This window comes from Myotis daubentonii, chromosome 7 (genome assembly GCF_963259705.1).
Source record: "Myotis daubentonii chromosome 7, mMyoDau2.1, whole genome shotgun sequence".
Lineage (NCBI taxonomy): Eukaryota > Metazoa > Chordata > Mammalia > Chiroptera > Vespertilionidae > Myotis > Myotis daubentonii.
Genome location: NC_081846.1, coordinates 9,824,187 through 9,846,952, shown reverse-complemented (window position 1 = coordinate 9,846,952; position 22,766 = coordinate 9,824,187). Strand labels below are relative to the sequence as shown.

The 22,766-nt window shown below is 40.2% G+C and overlaps 1 protein-coding gene across 2 annotated transcripts in view; it reads left to right on the top strand.

The window, feature by feature from the left end:
• TRAK2 (trafficking kinesin protein 2) overlaps window positions 1-22,766 on the top strand; it is a 62,181-nt gene that overhangs the window by 35,844 nt on the left and 3,571 nt on the right. For both annotated transcript variants that reach the window (XM_059702775.1, XM_059702776.1), the window contains 12 exons: window positions 1,682-1,758; window positions 3,282-3,398; window positions 4,398-4,607; window positions 5,185-5,263; window positions 6,925-7,055; window positions 7,931-8,005; window positions 9,851-9,985; window positions 10,703-10,782; window positions 11,593-11,796; window positions 15,616-15,914; window positions 17,315-17,581; window positions 20,234-20,354. In XM_059702775.1, coding sequence (XP_059558758.1) covers window positions 1,682-1,758; window positions 3,282-3,398; window positions 4,398-4,607; window positions 5,185-5,263; window positions 6,925-7,055; window positions 7,931-8,005; window positions 9,851-9,985; window positions 10,703-10,782; window positions 11,593-11,796; window positions 15,616-15,914; window positions 17,315-17,581; window positions 20,234-20,354 — 1,795 coding nt within the window. The remainder of the gene's footprint in view (window positions 1-1,681; window positions 1,759-3,281; window positions 3,399-4,397; window positions 4,608-5,184; window positions 5,264-6,924; window positions 7,056-7,930; window positions 8,006-9,850; window positions 9,986-10,702; window positions 10,783-11,592; window positions 11,797-15,615; window positions 15,915-17,314; window positions 17,582-20,233; window positions 20,355-22,766) is intronic.

Sequence of the window (22,766 nt, the reverse complement as noted above, 5' to 3'; positions counted from 1 at the left end):
ATTCGTGCCCTGGGTCTCCAGTATAGATTTATTTTATAGCAATAGTCTAGATATGAAGATTATCATAACGAGTTTTTAATTAAGCTAAAAATGATTATGGTCATAACAAAGCTACAAAAAGTCTTACAAGTCCTATTCCTTATTTATTGACTGGAGGCCTGGTGCACGAAATTCGTGCACGGGGGCAGTCCTCTCAGCCCAGCCTGCACCCTCTCCAATCTGGAACCCCTTGGGGGATGTCTGACTGCCAGTTTAGGACATGGTAGTTTATTGAACTAAACCGGCAGTCGGACATCCCTCTCACAATCCTGGACCACTGTCTCCTAATCACTCACCTGCCTGCCTGCCTGGTTGCCACTAACTGCCCCCCCTGCCAGCCTGATCGCCCCTCACTGCCTCTGCGTGCTGGCCTGGTCACCCCTAACTGCCCACCCCACCGGCCTGGTCATCCCTTACTGCCCTCCCTACCAGCCTGGTCGCCCCCAACTGCCCCTCTCTGCCAGCCTGGTTGCCCCTAACTGCCCCCCCCGCCAGCCTGGTCACCCCCAACTGCACCCCCCTGCCGGCCTGGTCACCTCTAACTGCCCCCCAAGCCTGCCTGGTTGCTCCTAACTGCTCACCCCAACGGCCTGGTCATCCCTTACTGCCCCCCCTACCGCCTGGTTGCCCCCAACTGCCCCTCTCTGCCAGCCTGGTTGCCCCTAACTGCCCCCCTCCGCCAGCCTGGTCACCCCCAAATGCTCTCCCCCACCGGCCTGGTCACCCCCAAATGCCCCTCCCGCTGGCCTAGTCACCCCCAACTGCCCCCCCTGCCAACCTAATCACCGCCAACTGCCCCCCTGCTGGCCTGGTCACCCCCAACTGCACCTCCCTGCTGGCCCGGTCGCCCCTAACTGCCCCCCCCCGGTCACCTCTTACTGCCCCCACTGCCGGCCTGGTCTCCCCCAACTGCCCCCCTCTGGTGGCCTGGTTGCCCCTAACTGCCCTCCCCACTCCCCGCCGGCCTGGTCGCCCCCAACTTCTCCCCCTACTGGCCTGGTTGCCCCCAACTGCCCCCTCACACTGGCCTGGTCACCCCTCACGGCCCCCCTGCCGGCCTGGTTGCCCCATGCAGCCTGTTGTTCAGTTGTTTGGTCATCCCTCACTAACCCCCTTGCCGGCCTGGTCGTAGGCAGCTATCTTGTGAGGGTGTTAGGGTTAATTTGCATATTACCTCTTTATTATATAGGAGATTAACTCAAAATAATAGGTGATGATATTCAAGATAATTACAAGAGAATTCTAATTGAATGCCTTTGTAACAGTATAACTTCTCACTAACTAGCCCTCAGTGACTTCAATTTAGATTAGGATGTAAAACATTTGGTGATTTAATACATTCTCCCAGCACACTTTCTGTAGTATGAGTGGGCCAAAGTTCTAATCTTACCAAGGAAGGAGGAGATAGGAAGTGACTGCCTTGTGATCATTTGATACTTTCTTAATTTATTGTATGATGTATGTTTGTTTGTAATAATGAAGCTATTTACAGATTGTCTAACACATGAAACATCTCCTTCCCCTTTTTTTCACATGCATTTTTATTCTCTTAAATGGCTTGTAAAAGCCTGGGTTTGTTGTTGTCATCTTTCGTTTCTTATGAATAGCTAAAATTATCTTCTATTTCTAAATCCTACCTTAGTTCTAGGCACAGACAGGGTGGAGCAGATGACCAAAACTTACAATGACATCGACATGGTTACACATCTCCTAGCAGAGGTAGGAATATATCTTTTTCTTTTGCCAGTACAAAAAACTAAAACCTAAAGATAATTTGGAATCTATAAAGTTTTTACATCAAATGAAAAATGATGATGTCTTTGTTTTGGGTTAATTTATAAGGTTGTTACAGTTGGAACAACTGGCATGCCATCTGGCATTCCAAAGCAGAATGGTTTCTGAACTTAATTGTTATGAAATTATAGAAGGTTTAGGGGGCTTTGTTTGTCTGCTTTGCTTTTTATTACAATGGTGCTGGCTGGCCTCCCTGTCCAAAAAAAAAAAAAAAAATTAACTCAGCCTGGAGCAGAACTCCTATTCAAGAGACAGATCCCTTGCCTTGCAAATCTACTGCAGCTTGGAGCATCTTCCCAAAGAGTTTTACTTTCAGTTTGGGCTGTTTTTTAGCTCACTTTGTCCATGACATTTTTAATATGTGTGGTGTACCTTTCCCACTTGGCAGTCATAGAGGTGTCTCCTTACACTTCAGTTTCAGTTGATCTTATGGAAGACTGTCTTTCTCTTTGAAGTACCCCTTTTCCTCTCCCCCAGCTCCCCAGAACGATCCTGTGTATGCCACTTAGCTTACGTTGACAATGAGATAAGTGGGCCTTGAAAATCTGGAAATAACCCATCCACCTGTTGTCATGTATTATGGAGCAAAATAGTAGAAGCTTAATTTTATTTATAGTGATTACTGTAAGCAGAGCCCATACTTGTATATAAGGTAGTTATATGTATATTGGCAGGTTTTCATCCTATAGAATACAGTCCTCACCACCACCATGTAGATGAGATTTCTGTGTTCTAACTATCACCATGTACCCAGGAAGAGTAACTCTTGCTTTGCTTGGCTTTTCTCTAGGCATGCCTGCATCATTACCACCAACTTCTTTGACTCTCTTTTTTTCTACACTTTAAACAGAACCTTGTACTTCAAAACTTCCAGTCCTTTATCCCCTACTTTATTTCACATCATCATTCTTGCACCAGTTGACAGTAGAGCTCTTGACTATGCTTTCCTCTAAGCCTCTGGCTCTCAGGGCATATAAGCTTTGCTCTAAATAACACTTTTCAGCATATCGACCTGATCCTCATGTCTTAAATACCAAATTCTGCCTCATTACCATGCTTGATAGACAGATGCATTTGTTGGGCCTTTATTGTGTGTCAGGCCCTGTCCTCAGTTTTGAAGACTGCATTGATTTTCTAATTCCCCAAAGTTGTAAGTGTAAAGGTTAGGTCGCTGGATCCTAATTAATAGGGTTGATTAATCAATACATTTCACTTGATATCAGGGGGAAAAATGCCCTTTTGCATTTATAACTGTGGTGGTCATCCATTTGACCAACATATTTTAAACATCACCTGTGTGCTAGGCCCTGTGTTTATCTGGTATCAGGGTGTTAAAATACTTTCTAGAATGTTGCTTTTTGTGTTTATTTAGCAAAATTGACTGCAAAACTCTAAACTACCATGTAATATTGTTGTTGCTCAAAGAAAAGTGTTTTGGATTTTAACAGAGGGATCGTGATCTGGAGCTAGCTGCTCGCATTGGACAAGCTCTCTTAAAGCGGAATCATGTGTTGGCTGAGCAGAATGAAGCCCTGGAGGAGCAGTTGGGACAAGCTTTTGACCAAGTAAGTCTTTGATCAAGTATTTGCAGCGTGAAGTGTTCAGGTCTTGGGCTGTGGAGGAATTTATTTTCCTGGGTATCCCTGAATTGATGACAATAAGTAGGTAAATAACACCAGTACATGTGGACTTTGTTGGTAACCATTGAACTAACCAGTAGAGGAATGAAAAATACCGTACAGAGGAGTGCTTGTGTGAGTCTGCCTTGGTCCATATAAAAGCCTATATTCAGTGCCTGTAGTACTTAAATTCTAACGCTTTTTTCCTCGCCCCTTTGTGTAAACTTTGTGTGTCATCTTTAACTTTAGTTTTAAAAAAATTCAGCCCCAAATAATAGATACCCAAATGAAGTATCTTCAGTCAAAAACCCAAACAAAAGGAAAAGGAAAAGACATTTTGAAAATTTATTTATTCCTAAGCAGTGCATATTTTTAGTGAGAACTGCTTTATTATTAATTTTAATGGTTAAATTTCAAGTTTTCTATAATTTGTTATTTTTATCTAGTTTTACTTACATTTTATAAATGCATTATATTTAATAACATTTGAGCCTTTATGTTGAATATATTTCCTAGAACTAAAGTTAGGAGATCATGCAGAGTTATACAGCTTAAAAGTACAAACCTTTAGGATAAGAATTTGAAAGTAGGGATCCATTCTTATAGTTTGAAGTTCCTTCAGTTTTGTTTTGTTTCCAACTGTGAAAATTTCCTCCTATATTTCTATTATATAGAATGTAAAAATTGACTTTCCTTCTCATCTAGTATAGAAAAAGCTATATTTGTTGAGTTAATGCTGTAAAATTATAGTTTGGGAAGTATCTGAGGTTTATTATTTTCTTTTTAGCACTTGCTACTTTACTGAGTAAATCTAGCAGCTAATTACATTATTTTGTTTTATGATGAGGAATGATTGCTCAATGAAATAGAAGTTATATTACATATGTTATATTAAATAATACAAAATAAAGGACATCTTATAAATCTAGCTCTTTTGCTGTGCAGGTCAATCAACTGCAGCATGAGCTATCCAAGAAAGATGAGTTACTTCGAATTGTCTCCATTGCTTCGGAAGAGAGTGAGACCGATTCCAGCTGTTCTACACCTCTTCGGTTCAATGAGTCCTTCAACTTATCTCAGGGCTTGCTACAGTTGGACATGCTGCAAGAAAAGCTCAAGGAACTGGAGGAAGAGAATATGGCTCTTCGGTCCAAGGTACATTCAACCCAGTTCCCAGTTTCATTAACTTAAAGGTTGTAGGTTTAAACCCAGGTAGAGTTGAGATGAAATGTGGCATAACTAAGGATTTGCTGTTGACATTCTAATTAGGGAGTGCAGCCAAGACGCTCGTATTTATTTTCCTTCCCTTGTTTCTTAGATTCCACTGAGAAGTGGATAATAGCAAGTTGACAGATGAGAAAGCCACAGCATAGAATATGTGCCTTGTGGAGTTTATGTTGGAAAATTGCAAGGTTCTGTGAGCTTGTGTGATGGAGGGGGGAATCAGAGAAGTCCCGCTTAAGTAAGTGATATTTTAGCTGAGGCTAGGGATTAGCCAGGCAGAAATGCATGGGAGCAGGGGGAGGGGCTGAGGGATGAGGAGGCATTTACAGAGACTCAGAGAGAATGAGGGAGATGTTTGGAACATCCTTTTCTGTACCTTTATTTTATGGTGGATAAAGGTTTATGAGTTGTTTTCCTTTGTAAGTGATCAACTTTTATGTTCAAATGAGAATTTTTTTAGTTAATACTGTAAAATAATTAGAAGATATCACTATTTTTTTTCTTGAAGGCTTGTCACATAAAGACAGAAACTATTAGCTATGAAGAGAAGGAGCAACAGCTTGTCAGTGACTGTGTTAAAGAACTTCGTAAGTACTAACACGTTCTGTTGGCCTTTGGGCAGGTCTTTGGTAGGATATCTCCAACTCAGAAATTAGATCGAAGGTTTCAGTAGAAACATCTCAAGAAACACTATTAAATAATTACTGAAGATCTTGGAATATCACATTAACGTACAACTCTAAATAAAATAACATATATACTTTTCAGAAATATCTTGATTTCAGTTGCCATCTTCATTGAATAAGATCTATATTTCTATCAGTTATAGCATGTTAAAATGAAAGAAACCAGAGCTCTTATTTGGTTGATGAGAAAATAGTCCTGTAGAGAATGTGATTTGTCAGTCAGAAAACGATAGATCAGTGGCAGAGCCTGGTCTAACATTCAGTGAGTCATTTATTAAGTGCCAACTATGTGTCTATAAAGGAATATATTTTGGTTTGATGTAATGTTAACTAAAATAGTTTTTAAAATAAGTTAGTTGGGAAAAGATCAGCTTTACTAGAGAAAGTATTTAATTTCTCTACTAATATAAAGCCTGTTACATTGAAAGAGAAACGTAACATCACATCAGTTCATTTGGGCTGTGGGCCTCAGAATGTGGTAACTTAGAGTAACAGAATATTAGAGAACCAGAAGCAATGTAAATTGAATCTTCTCCATCAGCACTATCATTACCCACCTTTTAAACTTTAAAAAACAAAGAAGTGATTACTTGCCCAAGAATTCATATCCAACCCTAACTGGTTTGGCTCAGTGGATAGAGCATCGGCCTGCGGACTGAAGGGTCCCAGGTTCGATTCCAGTCAAGGGCATGTACCTTGGTTGTGGGCACATCCCCAGTAGGGGGTGTGCAGGAGGCAGCTGATCGATGTTTCTCTCTCATCGATGTTTCTAACTCTCTAATCCTCTCCCTGCCTCTCTGTAAAAATTCAATAAAAAATATATATTAAAAAAAAAAAGAATTCAGATCCAGGTCTCCTTCCTTCTTATTGCCATCCTATGAAATGTTATAGGGGTTCTGTCAATTAAGAAATAGTTTTATATGACACTGATACACGGTTCTGTCACTTGTGTTTAGATATCAAAGTTTTTATTTGAAATAAAGATTTATTTCCCCAATGGATGTCTAAAGATTCTATTTCATATGCATTCAAGAGTGCTAGGCTGTAAAAAAATGCTTTTAGAGGCTCTACTCAGTTTGCCACATATCCCAGAAAGTCTCTCTCCTATAGAAGCATCTCAGTAGCTTTATCAGTAGGTTTAACAGATTGTAACTGTTCCATTCTGGAAATGTCCCTGTGTTAGACTTCTTAAGTTTAATTTTCATTGTTTGTGGGAGTTTATTTACATTCCTGAAGAGTTCTCAAAGACATAAATGAGATTATGTCTTGGCACTTGCAAAGATATGTAATTCACCTATATCTTTTCAGCCTACTTGTTCTTCATAATGAAAAAGATTAAAGCAAAACCTTTAGCTTGCCTTTACAAGTCGTCATTGCCTCATATTCAGTTCCCAAGATTAGCTTTTATTTCAGAAGAATCTTTATTTTTTAAATTTATGTTAAAGAACATTGTATTTGTGATAGTCCAGTGCTTGTTACAAAACAAGATTTGGTGCAGTCATAGTTTGCCAACCCCTACCCTTCAATTTTATTAATTTTTAAAATTCTTATTTGTTTCTAAGGTGAAACAAATGCTCAGATGTCCAAAATGACTGAGGAATTGTCTGGGAAGAGTGATGAACTGATACGATATCAAGAAGAGATTTCCTCTCTCTTGTCTCAAATTGTAGATCTTCAGCACAAACTTAAAGAGGTAAGTTCATTCTTTCATTCAACAGATGTTTGTTAAGCACTGACCTAGTACCATGCATGCGCTAAGTACTAGATTGAGCAAAATAAACACGGTCCCTGTAAACTGATGACTTTTAAAGTGCTGTAAACTGATTACTGTTTTAGTCTTCTCTGTGTCATGAAGCATGAATAACTACTTTCAAGTCACTATTTCTCTCTCAAAATGATACTGAACCCAGGTCTGCTGCCTGCTGCTCAAAAACCAATAATCTAGAGACGGGCTGGTAGAAGGAAGGTAGTTTTATTCAAGAGCCGGCTGCCTGAGAAGATGGTGGACTCCTGTCACCAAGACTGTCTTAACAATTGGACACAGGCAGAGGTTTTTGTAAGGAGGGAGGAGGAAGAGAAAAAAACCACACAACAGAGCAATCAAAATGAAGGGGTTAAGAGTTCTCCGAGCGAGCCAACAGCCTGTTCAGATAGCTGGTTGAAGGTCAGCAGTTCTCCCGAAGCTGGAATGTCTGAAGGTCAGAGTCTGCTTCTTTTGAAGTTAGTTCCTAGAATTCTTAGGCAGGCAGACTGTTTATCTGCGGTCATGTATTCGTTAACAGGTCATCACTTACAGAAATAATGTTTTAAAAGAATGTTGGGGTTGGTTACAGTAAAATGGGTCAGATCTTCCTCAGAACAGCGTGATGTGAGTTACTGTCTTGTGCTCATTGTCCTCTGAACACCTTTGTGGATTTTGTATTTTGCCCATGTTATTGCTCTTATTTGGCTTTTGGAAGGTGAGCTTTTTAGAGATCTCTACATAGACTATGCCCTTAAGATGTCTTAAAGAGAGTAGCCTCTATTTTATATGGGAAGGTTTCACGTGTCTCTTTAATATGTTGTTAGCATGTGATTGAGAAGGAAGAACTGAGACTGCACCTGCAAGCTTCCAAAGATGCCCAAAGACAACTGACATTGGAGGTAATGAAATCTTTCTTTATCTTGTGTGATACAGGAGGGGGAGGAAGGATTAGCTTCTTTCATCTTTGTAAATAAGATTTAAAATAACAACAGAGGATCAAGATGAGAGCTAAGAAGTAAAGCATCTAAAAATTTACCTCTCTAAAACTAATAACATGGCAACATTCTATTGATTCATGGGGAAAACCTTGACTTTTATAAGATTCTTTAGGAATATGTGACCCTTTTACCAGTTTACCTTAGCTACCACAACAGTTTTTTTTTTATTTATTTTATTGATTTTTTACAGAGAGGAAGGGAGAGGGATAGAGAGTTAGAAACATTAATGAGAGAGAAACATCGATCAGCTGCCTCCTGCACACCCCCTACTGGGGATGTGCCCGCAACCAAGGTACATGCCCTTGACCAGAATCAAACCTGGGACCCTTGAGTCTGTAGGCTGACGCTCTATCCACTGAGCCAAACCAGTCAGGGCCAACAGTTTTTAAAATGTCAGGAGAAATAGCAAAAATCTCTAACTTGGTATCTACATAAAAACTATATATTAGATATAATTTAGTGGCTCTTTAGCAAGCATAAGAGTCATCTGGCAGGCTGAGTTTTAAGAGGAGATTCCAAGCACCATCCCTGAAAGTTTCTAAGTCAGTAGGTCTAGACTGAGGGCCTAGAATCTGCATTTGTAATAAGCATTCCCAACCCTGGTGATGCTAATATATGGTCTACATACTACACTTGAAGAAATTTTTGAAGTTAAAATGCACTCTGAAAAGTATGTACTCTTTTAACATGCTTGTGAATCTAACAATAAAGAAGGTTCTGAAACAAGGGAAAAGAAACTACTTGTTTAGGATAATTGAGCACACTGACATCAAATATTACACTGTGTAGACTTGATCTTGTCATTTACAGACTTCAGAATGATGTTTAAAAAATATAACAGTATGCTAAATCTGACTTGAACATGACTATTATATTTCCTCTATAAGTTTTTTTTTAAGGGGATGAAGTAGTATATATTGACTTGACGGTTATGGTTTTCTCAGCTATATATTTTTTTAAATATATATTTTATTGATTTTTTACAGAGAGGAAGGGAGAGGGATAGAGAGTTAGGAACATCGATGAAAGAGAAACATCGATCAGCTGCCTCCTGCACGCCCCCTACTGGGGATGTACCCACAACCAAGGTACATGTCCCTGACTGGAATTGAAACAGGGACCCTTGAATCTGCAGGCTAACGCTCTATCCACTGAGCCAAACCGGTCAGGGCTATTTCAGATTTTTAAGAAATCATGTTTATGTATAATTCTGGCCAAGACACTTCTACTTCTGGCAGTTTGAAATAGATATGTATTCGCCTTGCTTAGTTTATTCCAGAGTCTTTTTATCCAAATGAATTATATTCATAAACTTAGACCTCTGGATAAAATGAATACTTATCCCAAAGGTTTCCTCCCCCTTGTCGTATCTATATCTATAAAAGCCTAAGCAACCAAACAACTGATCGACTGGTCGCTATGGCATGCACTGACCACTAGGGGGCAGTTGCCCAACGCAGGAGCTGCCCCCTGGTGGTCAGTGTGCTCCCACAGCTCAAGCGCTGCTCAGCTGACTGATGGGCGCCAGATGCAGGGCTCACCTCTCCTGATAGGGACTGACTGGGCACGAGCCTGCGGCAGGCGCAGCAGGGCCTGGATGAGCGGGAATGGCAGGCAGCGTTGGACTGTTGGTTTTGGCCGGATCCCCACAGGCCATGCTGAGGTAACCCATCAGTGCATGAATCCGTGCACTGGGCCTCTAGTTAGAATATAATAGAATACACTAATTACCATTCTTTCTTTCAGTTACATGAATTACAAGACAGGAATATGGAGTGTCTAGGAATGTTACATGAATCCCAAGAAGAAATAAAGGAACTTCGTAGTAGATCTGGCCCTGCTGCTCTCCTCTATTCCCAATCATATGGAGCTTTTACTGGGGTAAGGAACTGAGAAAGATGTTATGTATTTAAGGAAACTAGTTTAAGATTAGACTGTCCTGAAAGTGGTATAGTTTCTGATGATGTAAAGCATCTTAAGAAGTGATAACATGGATTGTCCTTTGATTTAGGCCTTAATTTGCATATCTACATCTACCTTAATACTCTTATTTATTCTAGCCTTCCTCTAACAGATGACCATCCAGATTTATGGTAACATGCATATGAAGTGAACCCCAGGGAAATAAGTTTTGGGTCTGTGTACCGTAGAGCTACTTAACCTTGGGTCATCCTTACCCTAGGCCCACTACACCCACTTACCATTGCTTATTTTTCTTTTAATGACTTTTATATATTATAAAAACTGTACATGTTTTTATAATATAGAAAAAGAAGCCAAAAGAAATTCTTAAATACCATAAAATATTGCCCTCCACAGAATCACTATTAACAACTTAGTGTATAGCCTTTTATACCCTTTATTTTTGTGTGTCTGCATATATAATGTTTTGTATTTATCATATTGGTTTTTGCCACCGCTTTCCTGGTTCTTGTTTAAAACTTACATTTCCAGAAAGTCTCTTTTTTTCTTCTGTATTTTCTTGTAACACCAAAGTACTGGATTCTGGAGACTCTGTTAATTAATTTAAGAACAATCCATTTCTCCTACCAGGCTTCTTACGTAATTACTATAGGAATCTCAAACTCTTTTCCTTAGGAATCTCTGGCATCTGAGATTGAGGGGACGATGCGTAAAAAGTTGAGTTTGGATGAGGAATCGTCTCTCTTTAAACAAAAGTAAGTACAGATCACATACATGTGCTGTTACTCAACTGTTAGGATGGAAATTTAAAAGAAGCCACAATCCAGAGTGATAGGTATAAGGAGATTCAGTAGTAAATCTGCTTACTTTTCCATTTTTTCCTCTTACTACTCACATTTGTGAGAGAGTTCCGTGTTCTGTTGTTTATTTTCTCATGACCTCTCCTCAACTTTAGAGGCTCTTCAGGATGGCTTTATTTTAAATGAATTATACCTATACCAGGGACCCAGTGCACAAATTCGTGCACCTTGAGAGGAACTGTGGACTGCGAGGCTGCGGTGGGCACAGAGGTGGGTCTTGGCCCATACTCCATGCCCCCGCCCAGCCCCTCCCGCCACAGCCTCCTGTCTGCCGGCAGCCTCTGCTCCCACACACTGATGGCACCTTCCAGTGCCAATAGTGGGTGTGAGTGGGGCCGGCGCCGGCAGCAGGTGCAAGCGCCGGGCAGGACTGTGGAGTATGGAAGCAAAGAATTTTCAGTAACCACCAGAGGCTCGTCCCTTGACAGTGACTGGCGCCCTGCCTTGGTCTGGCGCCCCCCCGCTCACCTGCTCCACCATCCCGCCACGGCCAACGCCCGCCATGGTCCGCACTCTGCCACCTGCTGCCAACACCTGTCATGTTCCGTGTGCGCCCCCTGGTGCTCAGTGCATGTCATAGCAACCGGTTGTTTGGTTGTTCTGCTGTTCGGTCTATTTTCACATTAGCCTTTTATTATATAGGATGTCTCTTTTCTGAAGCACCCCAGCAGTAGGGAGTGATAACGAACACTTCTTTTTTGACAGGGCACAACTGAAACGGGTATTTGATACGGTCAGGATTGCCAATGACACACGGGGCTGCACTGTTCCATTCCCAGCTCTCCAATCCATTCCAGGCTCCAACCGCTCAAGTGTCATCATGACAGCAAAACCTTTTGAGTCTGGTTTACAACAAACAGTGCAAAAAACCCTCCTGAGCCAGAGGAGCAGCTCGGAGGAGGTTCCAGGGTAAGAAACAGATTGTGGCAGTGATTCTGCATATCTTGTGGTATTGACATAACAGATTCACACGCACACATTCCAGCATTGCTCTGTGCTGTCCCAAGGAAGTTCTAGAACTGTCCTTTACATTCAGTAATGATGCCGCATATCATTGTTTGTAAAACTGATCACCGATAGCAAGCAAGTTTTTTAGAGTGAAAAAGCTACATTTAATTAAGTATATTCAAAATGGAGCATGCATCAAGTTTGAGTCTAAATCTTCCTGTTCAATTCAAATTTGTTTTAATGTGTTTGATCACTAGCAGTTATACATAGTATCAGATGACCCTTTCTCATAACCCATGCTCATAATCTCAACTACTTTGATGCCTTTACTATAAACAATAAGTATGAATACCCATTGAGGAAAATTAGCTTGCTCTTTTTTTTTTTTTAATTAAATCTTTATTGTTCAGATTATTACATTTGTTCCTTTTTTTTTTCCCCCCATAACTCCCCTCCTCCCAGTTCCCGCCCCACCCTCCGCCCTCACTCCCCACCCACTGTCCTCATCCATAGGTGCACGATTTTTGTCCAGTCTCTTCCCACATCTCCCACACCCCTTTCCCCCCCAAGAATAGTCAGTCCATTCCCTTTCTATGTCCCTGACTCTATTATAATCAACAGTTCATTCTGTTCATCAGATTATTTATTCACTTGATTCTTAGATTCACTTGTTGATAGATGCATATTTGTTGTTCATAATTTGTATCTTTACCTTTTTCTTCCTCTTCCTCTTCTTAAAGGATACCTTTCAGCATTTCATATAATCCTGGTTTGGTGGTGATGAACTCCTTTAGCTTTTCCTTATCTGTGAAGCTCTTTATCTGACCTTCAATTCTGAATGATAGCTTTGCTGGATAAAGTAATCTTGGTTGTAGGTTCTTGGTATTCATCACTTTGAATATTTCTTGCCACTCCCTTCTGGCCTGCAAAGTTTCTGTTGATAAATCAGCTGACAGTCATATGGGTATTCCCTTGTAGGTAACTGAGTTTCTTTCTCTTGCTGTTTTTAAGATTCTCTCTTTATCTTTTGCTCTTGGCATTTTAATTATGATGTGTCTTGGTGTGGTCCTCTTTGGATTCCTTTTGTTTGGGGTTCTCCGCGCTTCTTGGACCTGTAAGTCCATTTCTTTCACCAGGTGGGGGAAGTTTTCTGTCATTATTTCTTCAAATAGGTTTTCAATATCTTGGTCTCTCTCATCTTCTGGCACCCCTATAATTCTGATGTTGGTACGCTTGAAGCTGTCCCAGAGGCTCCTTACACTATCCTCGCATTTTTGGATTCTTTTTTCATTTTGCTTTTCCGGTTGGATGTTTTTTGCTTCCTCGCATTTGAAATCATTGACTTGATTCTTGCGCTCCTCTGGTCTGCTGTCGGGCGTCTGTATAATATTCGTTATTTCAGTCCGTGTATGCTTAATTTCTAGTTGGTTCCCCAATATAAGATCGAGGGTCTTATTAGTTTTCGTGTAGATCTCATTAAGTTTATCGGCAGCTTCTAAACAGTTCTTGAGAGACCTTAAAAGTGTGGTTCTGAACTCTGTTTCTTCCATTGACAATTTTGTCCTGTTTCTTTGTCTCCGCATTTTGTTATGCTTCCTTGGTGCACCCCCTAGTGGTCTTTGTTCGCAGTCTTATAGATAAATCTTGATTGTTGTAGCTAATTCCAGGGAGGGTTTGACCTCCAGGCCAAGTGGCTATGAGAATCAGCTGTGTCAGCAGTGAGAGAACTTCTGTCCTCTAGGGAGGTGCTAATCTAGCCTTTGCCTGAGGCTATCCGGCAAATGCCTGTGTGCAGGGCTTGGGCGGGGCGGGTCGCACAGGATCAACAGGGTGGGCCGGAGAGAGCAGTTATGGCGGCTCTCAGTCCTGTCCCAAGGGGCTCTGCCTCTCTGAGTCCCAGCACCCGCTGCAAAGCTCGGAGAGAAAGCTGCACTCGCTCTGACCGAAGCCAGACAGTCCCGTTTCTCCCGTTTGAGTCTGGGTCCCTAAAGACTCGCCCGGATCTGGTGCTCAGAGTCTGCGACTCCCTCCCGATTGAAAACGCCAACCGCGCCCTCCGCCGCCAGCCCGCTCCGCGCACTCCGCACCTCAGAATTTGACTTCAGCACTGCGCCTCCTCTGAGTGTCCGTATGCGTTTCTCTTTCCTCCTAGTTGTAGGACTTCCACTCAGCCAGCGTTCCTGTGGTTCTGGGTGATGTCCCTTCCGTTTTTTTGGTTTCACTTTTGAAGTAGTTGTTCAAAGCAGCAAACTCCGGCGTTAACCTATGCCGCCATCTTGGTTCTCCCTAGCTTGCTCTTAATTTTCTAGTTGTTTAACCTTATATCTTTTCCACTTTCCATTGAACTAAATATGTAATTCAGTTCATTGAATTACATATAACTAGAAAATTAACATTACTGGGCAGTCAGCTGAAAGCTTTTTTTGTTTGGGTTTTTTTTGTGTGTCTTTTTTTTTATTAATCCTCACTGGAGGATATTTTTCCATTGATTTTTAGGGAGAGTGGAAGAGAGAGGGAAAGACAGAGAGAAACATCGATGTGAGAGAAACACATCGATTGGTTGTCTCCTGCAGGAGCCCTGACGAGGGCCCAGGCCGGGGAGGAGCCTGCAACCAAAGTGCATGCCCTTAACTGGAATTGAACCTGGGACCCTTTGGTCCGCTAAGCCAAACTGGCTAGAGCTCAGCTGAAAGTTTTTGACAGATAGATGTTTGGCACCTGAGAAAAAACTTCTCTAATGCAGCAACCGTGACCGTACTCTGGGTTTTTTATTTTATTGCCTGGTCTGTAGTGAGCATGCTCTGCACCCACAGTAACTTTTTGTGTGAATAGTACCTTACCTTAGAAGACTGAACAAACAGATCTATGTGAATTCACACATAGTACCAGGAGCAACTACAACTCAGCTTGCTACTCTTTCTTTTGATTTAAATTATAAGATGCCCTGACCAGTTTGGCTCAGTGGATAGAGCGTCGGCCTGCGGACTGAAGGGTCACAGGTTCGATTCCAGTCAAGAGCATGTGCCTTGGTTGCGGCCACATCCCCAGTAAGGGGGTGTGCAGGAGGCAGCTGATCGATGTTTCTCTCTCATCGATGTTTCTAACTCTCTATCCCTCTCCCTTCCTCTCTGTAGAAATCAATAAAATATATATATTTTTTTAAAAAAAGATGCCTCTAATTTTAAAATTGGTGAAAAGTGAAAAAATATGTGTCATAGAACTATGAAAATGCAGTATTTATAAATCTTGTTGTTTGCTTTTTAAATATTCTGTAATGTTCATAGAGAGTTCTATGACCCAAAGCAATTTTTTTCATATTTTAATATTTTGAACTTGTTTATTTTTTGCATCTCATAGTTTAAGGAGTAGCATTTTTTCTTTCTTAGTAGCACATAAAATAATGGTGCCTTTTGTAATCAGTGGTATTATAGATTCATGAAATATGATAATATTTACTTGTTATACTTACTATCTATAAACTGAATTTATAGATGGTCATTTCTGTAGTTTTGTATATCAAGTGAAATAGAAAGGGTAGAAAACACAACATAATAACAAAGTATATTTTTGTCTACCTGAAGTCACTATTTTTATATATAAAAATAATAGATAGTACTAATGATTTTGGTGTGTTGTTACTATTTCTGTATTCTAGATATCTAAGAGAAACTACTGTGTTTTTAAGATCAGTCCTTGGACATTCACCATTGCGGGAAGGAGAGGGCTAGGTGGTGGTCGGGACCCTCACAGACCTAGTCAGTGAATGTGATTTTCCCATAGGAACGTTCAGAAGCTGGGTCAACCAGAGCCCTCTGAAGACAGTGATTTGGCTACAGCACTGCATCGCCTTAGTCTGCGGCGACAAAACTACTTAAGTGAGAAGCAGTTCTTTGCGGAAGAATGGGAGCGGAAGATCCAGGTCCTGGCTGACCAGAAAGAAGGGGTTAGTGGCTGTGGCACCCCCACCGAGAGCCTTGCCTCTCTCTGCACGGACCAGTCAGAGACCACGGACTTCAGCAGTGCCAGCTGCCTTCGGTGTTTTATGCCTGAAAAATTACAAATTGTCAAGCCCCTTGAAGGTAATGTCAGTAAAGGCCATTTTAAGCCCTGTTCCTTGTTGGCCTTTCCTTGTCCTAGGTTGCGATTTTTATTGTCATGGTAAGAGCACTGTGTGCAGAAGATGTCTTTATTGTCCCTAAATACCACTGTTTGGGTGACAGTGCTTCGTAGTGCTTTGTGGGAAATGAATGAAGAGGTCTGCATGCTCCAGGTCATCAGCCATTAGTTTTATTTTCACTGGTTATTTTTTTAATATAAATGTAATGGAGGAAGATTAATCTTTTCTTGTCCTTTCCTAAGGAATACTGTTGATGGTAATTTTTATGGTAAGATAAATGGGACATGATAAGTAAAAATAATCTAGATATAATACTTCATCTTTTCTTTTCAAAAAAGAGTTCTTTACCCAGGAATATCATCTACTTAGAGGTATATGTCCCTCTATTTTTCTTTTTCAGTTCTGTTAATTTTATTTGTTACTGTTCTCTCCTAAGATAGAACTTGAATTAAAAATAAATTACTTATTTTATAGAAAATTGACAGTCTTCAAATGATTCTCTTATTATCATAAGAGAGTCTGTGTTAGAAAAAAATTTTAGTAGGAAACCTATGAGGACCCCCTCAAACTCAAAGGTTCTATATGTCAGTTTCATTCACTAATGATCAATGCACACATTTGTCAGAGTTGCCATTTTTAGGATGAAATGACTGTAGTGTCATAATTAGACATGGCATGTTATGCAAATGCTTGGGGTAATCATTCACCAGGACTCATAGACAGGAACCAGGGGTATATATTGTAAATTGTGCCGCTATGAACATAGGGGTGCATATATCCTTTCTGATGGGTGTTTCTGGTTTCTTGGGATATATTCTTCGAAGTGGGATCACTGGGTCAAATGGGAGTTCCATTTTTAGTTTTTTGAGGAAACTCCATACTGTTCTCCAAAGTGGCTGCACCAGTCTGCATTCCCACCAGCAGTGCACAAGGGTTTCTTTTTCTCCACATCCTCTCCAGCACTTGCTGTTTGTTGATTTGTTGATGATAACCATTCTGACAGGTGTGAGATGGCACCTCATTGTTGTTTTGATTTGCATCTCTCGGATGATTAGTGACTTTGAGCATGTTTTCATATGTCTCTTGGCCTTCTTTATGTCCTCTTTCGAAAAGTATCTATTTAGGTCCGTTGCCTTTAGATGTCCTTTTTAAAGTTAACTTTTGAAATAGAAAGGTTATTATTTGTATCTTCAGCAACTTGTCATTCTTCCACAGAGGACTTTAATATGCAAACTTTACCAAATATTAAGATCAAATAAGTCGTTCTTTTTCTTTACACATGTAATTTTAGCTTCTGCTTCAAGATTTATTATTTGTGAGAAATTCACAACATGCCTTTTTATTTTTGTCTTGCATATTCAGGATCACAAACTCTGCACCACTGGCAGCAGCTTGCTCAGCCAAACTTAGGAACCATTCTTGACTCCCGACCCGGTGTCATCACTAAAGGCTTTACCCAGTTGCCCAAGGATGCCGTCTATCACCTCTCAGATTTAGAAGAGGATGAAGAAGAAGGTATCACTTTTCAGGTCCAGCAACCTCTTCAAGTGGAACAGAAACCTACAGATCCCAAGCCAGTAACAGGAATCTTTCTACCACCCATTACTTCAGCAGGTGGTCCAGTTACAGGTGAGAAGAGCGCTTGGTTGAATATAGTCTAGTAACTTTACATCCTGACTTACTTACGGTCAGCTGACTACCTCTATTTCAGTTTCACTGTAGTGTACTTAGTCTTGTAACATAATATAATAAAAACCTGTAGCATTTAGTGGCCCTTCTAATTCTACTTTATCTTAGCCAGCCAACATAATTAGATTTGGGGAGAGAGAGAGATCAATTCAGTCACTGGCTTACAAACATTTTGGGCTCAGAACCTCTTTATACTCTTAAAAATCAATGAGAATTCCAGAGAGCTTGTCTCTGTGGGTTGTATCTATTGATAATTACCATATTAGAAATGAAAACTGAGAAATTATAAAAGTATTAACTAATTTAAAAATAATTACATGTTAACAATATGTTTTATGAACAATAGCTACATTTTAAGTAGTGGGAAGAATGGTTTTGTTTTATAATTTTGCACATCTCTTATTTATGGTTTAATAGAAGATAAATTCTCATATCAGCGTTCACATTTAGTTTATTATATTTTGTTGATTTGGTTGAAGAGTGCAAAAAAAATGCAGCCTCACATATATGTAGTTGGAAAAGGAAAGAGAATTTAAAAGCCTCTACAAGTACTTGCAGATATTCTTTGATTTTACACCAAAATTTGATAAGTGGTAGTTCCAGGTTTGTAGCAATATGGTATCTGAAACCTATCAGTGAACTTTTATACTTCGTTACATTAAAATCTATTGGTGTGTCCTACACTTTGAATGCATTTTTCCTTATGCATGATTTTTTGCATCACGCATTGGTCATTCAGAGGATATTGGTTCACTGAGTTATTATGCAGAGCCTCCAAATGTTGACACATTTCATTATGTAATATATTAAAATCACATAAATATCACCACCTGTCTCATCAGATAAGTCTTTTAGTATTAGGAAGCTTTCAAGCTCTCCAAGTTTTCCAAAATCTCATTTTCATTCGAAAGCTCAAATTTTGTCAGTGACAGCAAATATTGTCAGCTATTTTTCTTGAATAGACAGATTCACAATAGTCATTTTCAAGAAAATTTCTGCCAGTTATCCAAGTCTGAATTACTGTAGTTTGCCTATTCGTTGTTCTTTCAAGTAAAAATGATGTCCCATGAAAAAATTACAACTCACTGCACATGTGCTTTTCCTCCGGTATCTTGGTATGCAGCAGAGTGCTTAATGATTACTTCCCATTTCATCACATAGAATATTAAAAAGATTCAAGTCAAGATTTAATAAATAATTTTTGCTGCTTCGTCAAGGACATGCTTATGTGAATCTGGCTTTTTTAAAATTCTATGAGTAGATAACAGTGCAAATGCCACCCAGTCGAAAAGGCAGATAGTGTCTTAGCATCGCTATGACAGTGGACTCCCACAATGTCTGTAAACCACACTGCCGGGGTCCAGCCCCAGCGGGTCCAGGGGTCCCCAAAGGTGTGGACGGAGTCGGCGAAGAAGGAATGACACAGAGGCAGTGTTCAGGTGATCATCATAGCCGGGTTCTCTTGTCAGGATCTCCAGCCAGGTTCTGTATCCAGTTCTCCAGCCAAGTTCTGTCTAGGATCTCTAGCCAGGTTCGGTCACCAGGTTCATCATAGCCAGGTTCTTTTTACGGAGACAGCCTCTGAGACAGCGTTCAGTTGATCAGCAGCCCAGCCAGGTTCTCTAGCCTGGATCTCCAGCGAAGTTCTGTACAGGTTCTCCAGCCAGGTTCAGTCACCAGGTTCTAGTCAGGTTCTCTTGCCAATCTCCGCAGTCAGGTTCAGTCCAGGATCCCCTGCCATGCTCTCTCGCCAGGCTCCGCCTCCAGGCTCCGAGGCCAGTCCCTGTCCAGGATCCTCCGGCATGCTCTCTCCAGCGAAGTTCTTCTGTCTCTAGAGAACGTTCTGTGTAGGTTCTGTGCCTAGGCTCTGTCTCTCTTGGTCCTGTCTTCCAAGCCCTGTGTTCTAAGTTCTGTGTTCTAAATTCTGTCTCTCTGTCTGGTTACATCTGTATTTATACCAGTTGATTCAATCCTATCAATCTCTATTACAAAGGTTAGGGCGTTTCTTATCTCCATTCCAGGGAGTAAAGATTATGTAGCTTAAGCATGATTGTTCATAGTTAAAGTGATTAATTACCCGCCTGGCACTTAGTTGAGGGGTTTTATTCCCTCCCTAACTTCAGGGGAAAATCCCTACTTGGGGATTCAACCTTTCTCGGAGAGGTGACCTTGGTTAAAACACAGCGCCAAGAAGGTGAGCAAACATATTAAGAACCATATGCCATATATGCCAGGTCCCTTGAAACAGCAAGGATGGACCGGCTCCCGGCACCACACTTTGAGAACCACTGGAATAGACAGCTTGACTAGAAAGATTAAATGACTAGATCTTGCTTGTTGGTTATTTAAAAAAAATTTTCAGAATATCTTTTTGTCTTGTTTCTAAGCTATTTTTAATCCTTTTAAATTACAGCTTTAAAGTATTAAAGGATTCAGCTGTATACAAACCAGTCAATACTAATTACAATATTTATATATTTTTTATTTCCAGGTTTGTGGATTTTTGTACAATGACACTTGTATTATAAATAAGTATTAATGAACTTTTTACATTATTAACCTGGTCTTTCAATGTTGTGTTTGAATCCCTAGAAATCTCTGCTTCAGTTGCAGCCTCAAACCCAGGAAAGTGTCTGTCATGCACAAACTTGACATTCACCTTCACCACCTGTAGGATATTACACCCCTCCGATGTCACTCAGGTTACTCCCAGGTAGGTCTGGGCAGTTTGAGGCCTGACGTCTTTCCTCAACTATGTTTTCATGAATTTCTTTTAAAAATTACTTTCATTTTAATTCCCAGAATTTTAATTAATGTTCTGTGATGATATGTCTTTAGAATATTTTCACATTGTATTTTCTCATTTGGTCATTGTAAGTCTTTTAAGTAGGCAGGGCAAGTGAGTGTCGTGTAAATATAGAAAATGAGGCATAGAAAGTTCATGTGGCTGATCCAAGGACAGACAGGTTGTAAATGGCCCATCTGGGACTCTACCCACAGTTAGCCAAACTGCAAGAGTTGAGGGGACCAGTCCTCTCCACACCATGACACCACCTGCAAGTTCAGGGGGTTCCCAGAACCACTCCCTGGTTTGATAATTTGCTAACAGGACCCAGGACTTCACTGAAAGCTGTTATGCTTATGGTGACTATTTATTACAGGGAAAGGATACAGGTTAAAATTAGCCAAAGGAAGAGATGCATAGACCAGAGTCTGGAAGGGTTCCACTTGCAAAGCTTCCCTTGTCCTTGGGATTCGTTACTTCCTTGGCATTGATGTGTGATAGTGCACACAGAGTATTGCCAGCCAGGGAAGCTCGCCCGTCTCAGATTTTGTTTTGAAGCTTCAGTGTGTAGGCATGATTGATTGATTGATTACCCATATGGTTGAACTCTCCTCCAGGTCCACTCACCCAAATCCACCACCCTAAATAAAATGGTTGGTCTGTCTGACATGGCCAGGCCCACACTGAGATCTACTGTGGCCAGCTTCCATCCTAAACAAAGACACTTCTATCAGATATGGCATAGGTTACCTCCCAGAAGCTGAGCAAAAAGACCAGACCCCTCTGGCCAAGGCCAAAGTATTTACTACACAGTCTAGAACATGGATATTCCATTCCAACACGTAGTTGAGGGATCTCAACTTAATAAGCCATATTGCTATTTCTATCCTACCAGTTCCCAAATAGAATATAAGGCAGTTTTCAAGAATTCAGAGACTATTGCAGTGATACTATTAACTAGGAGAGAAGAAAAATAAAGCAAAGAGTAAGGCTATAAAATGGATAGAGGAATAAAGCTTAGTGTGCATATTGTACCATAAAGTTTTATATACTTGCTGAGGTGAAGCATGCATTTGGTTCTTAACTTTCCATCTGCCAGTGTGGAGGGAAACAACATTATAACCCACAGTGTCTATCAGATAGAAGCAAATTAATTGTTCAGGGAAGCATTTGGGTGATATCCAGTAAAGATCTCAATAAAGTCTGTAATGAACAGACATCTGTAATTTTTTTACATTGTTCTTATATTCAACAAGGTAAATTTTATAAAATTGGTTCCTGGGGGGACTCTCAATTCAGGTTGATACCATCATATGAAGTGTACAACTTGGGGAAGGACAGGGATATTCTGCATTAAGCAGGGACTCTGGCAGCACAGTATATAGACCTCATCCGTTTAGAGGTTTTTAGTTTAACCAAGCAGTCAGTTATTTGCATTTTGCTTCTTTTATACAAGTTGGTACTTTGGAAAGTTTACTTAGTGATCCTAGGCTTGCATTTTGTTCAGAATCTTTAAAAACCGTGATATCTTGATATACTGAGTCTTTTCTGTTGAAGTAAAAGTTTATCTGTTAAATACAGTAACATTTGATCAAGGAGGGAAATTGACTAAAGAAATATTCTCCCCATTCTATCACCATTTCTTATTCAGTTTTTTTTTCCTTTTAACAAAACAAAATTGGAAGAAACATTCTAATAGCTGTTAAAGCTTTTAATTATTTTTAATTTCCCAGAAACCTGTATTCTAAGTCAAAGTTGAGAAAAATGTGTTCCATGATGTCCTTATACTACTGTTTGGAACTAACATTCCTGAAAATTCAGATTTAACAGAATTTTATTTGTTCTCAATAATATAAAATTGAAAGGTTAAAAAGAAATAAATTTCTCTTTAGAAGAGCATCTTAGATTTAATTATGAAAAGTTGTGTTTTTTAAAAAGTCCATTGTTGCCCTAACTGGTTTGGCTCAGTGGATAGAATGTCAGCCTGTGGACTGAAAGGTCCTGGGTTCAGTTCCGGTCAAGGGCACATGCCCAGGTTGTGGACTCAATCCCCAATAGGGGACATGCAGTAGGCAGCCCATCAATGATTCTTTCTCATCATTGATGTTTCTCTCTCTCCCTCTCCCTTCCTCTCTGAAATAAAAAAAATAATAAAAAGTCCATTGTTTACTTATGGATTGCTATCTCGGCATATTTCACTTTATGGAGTGGATGTATTTATAAAAATTTTTAGAGGTTACTTTCTTTAATATTTAAATTGATTTCTATCACAAAATTTAATTATATTCCCATAGATATATAGTTAAAATTTAAGAATTAAACTAAGAGTACGGTAAACTT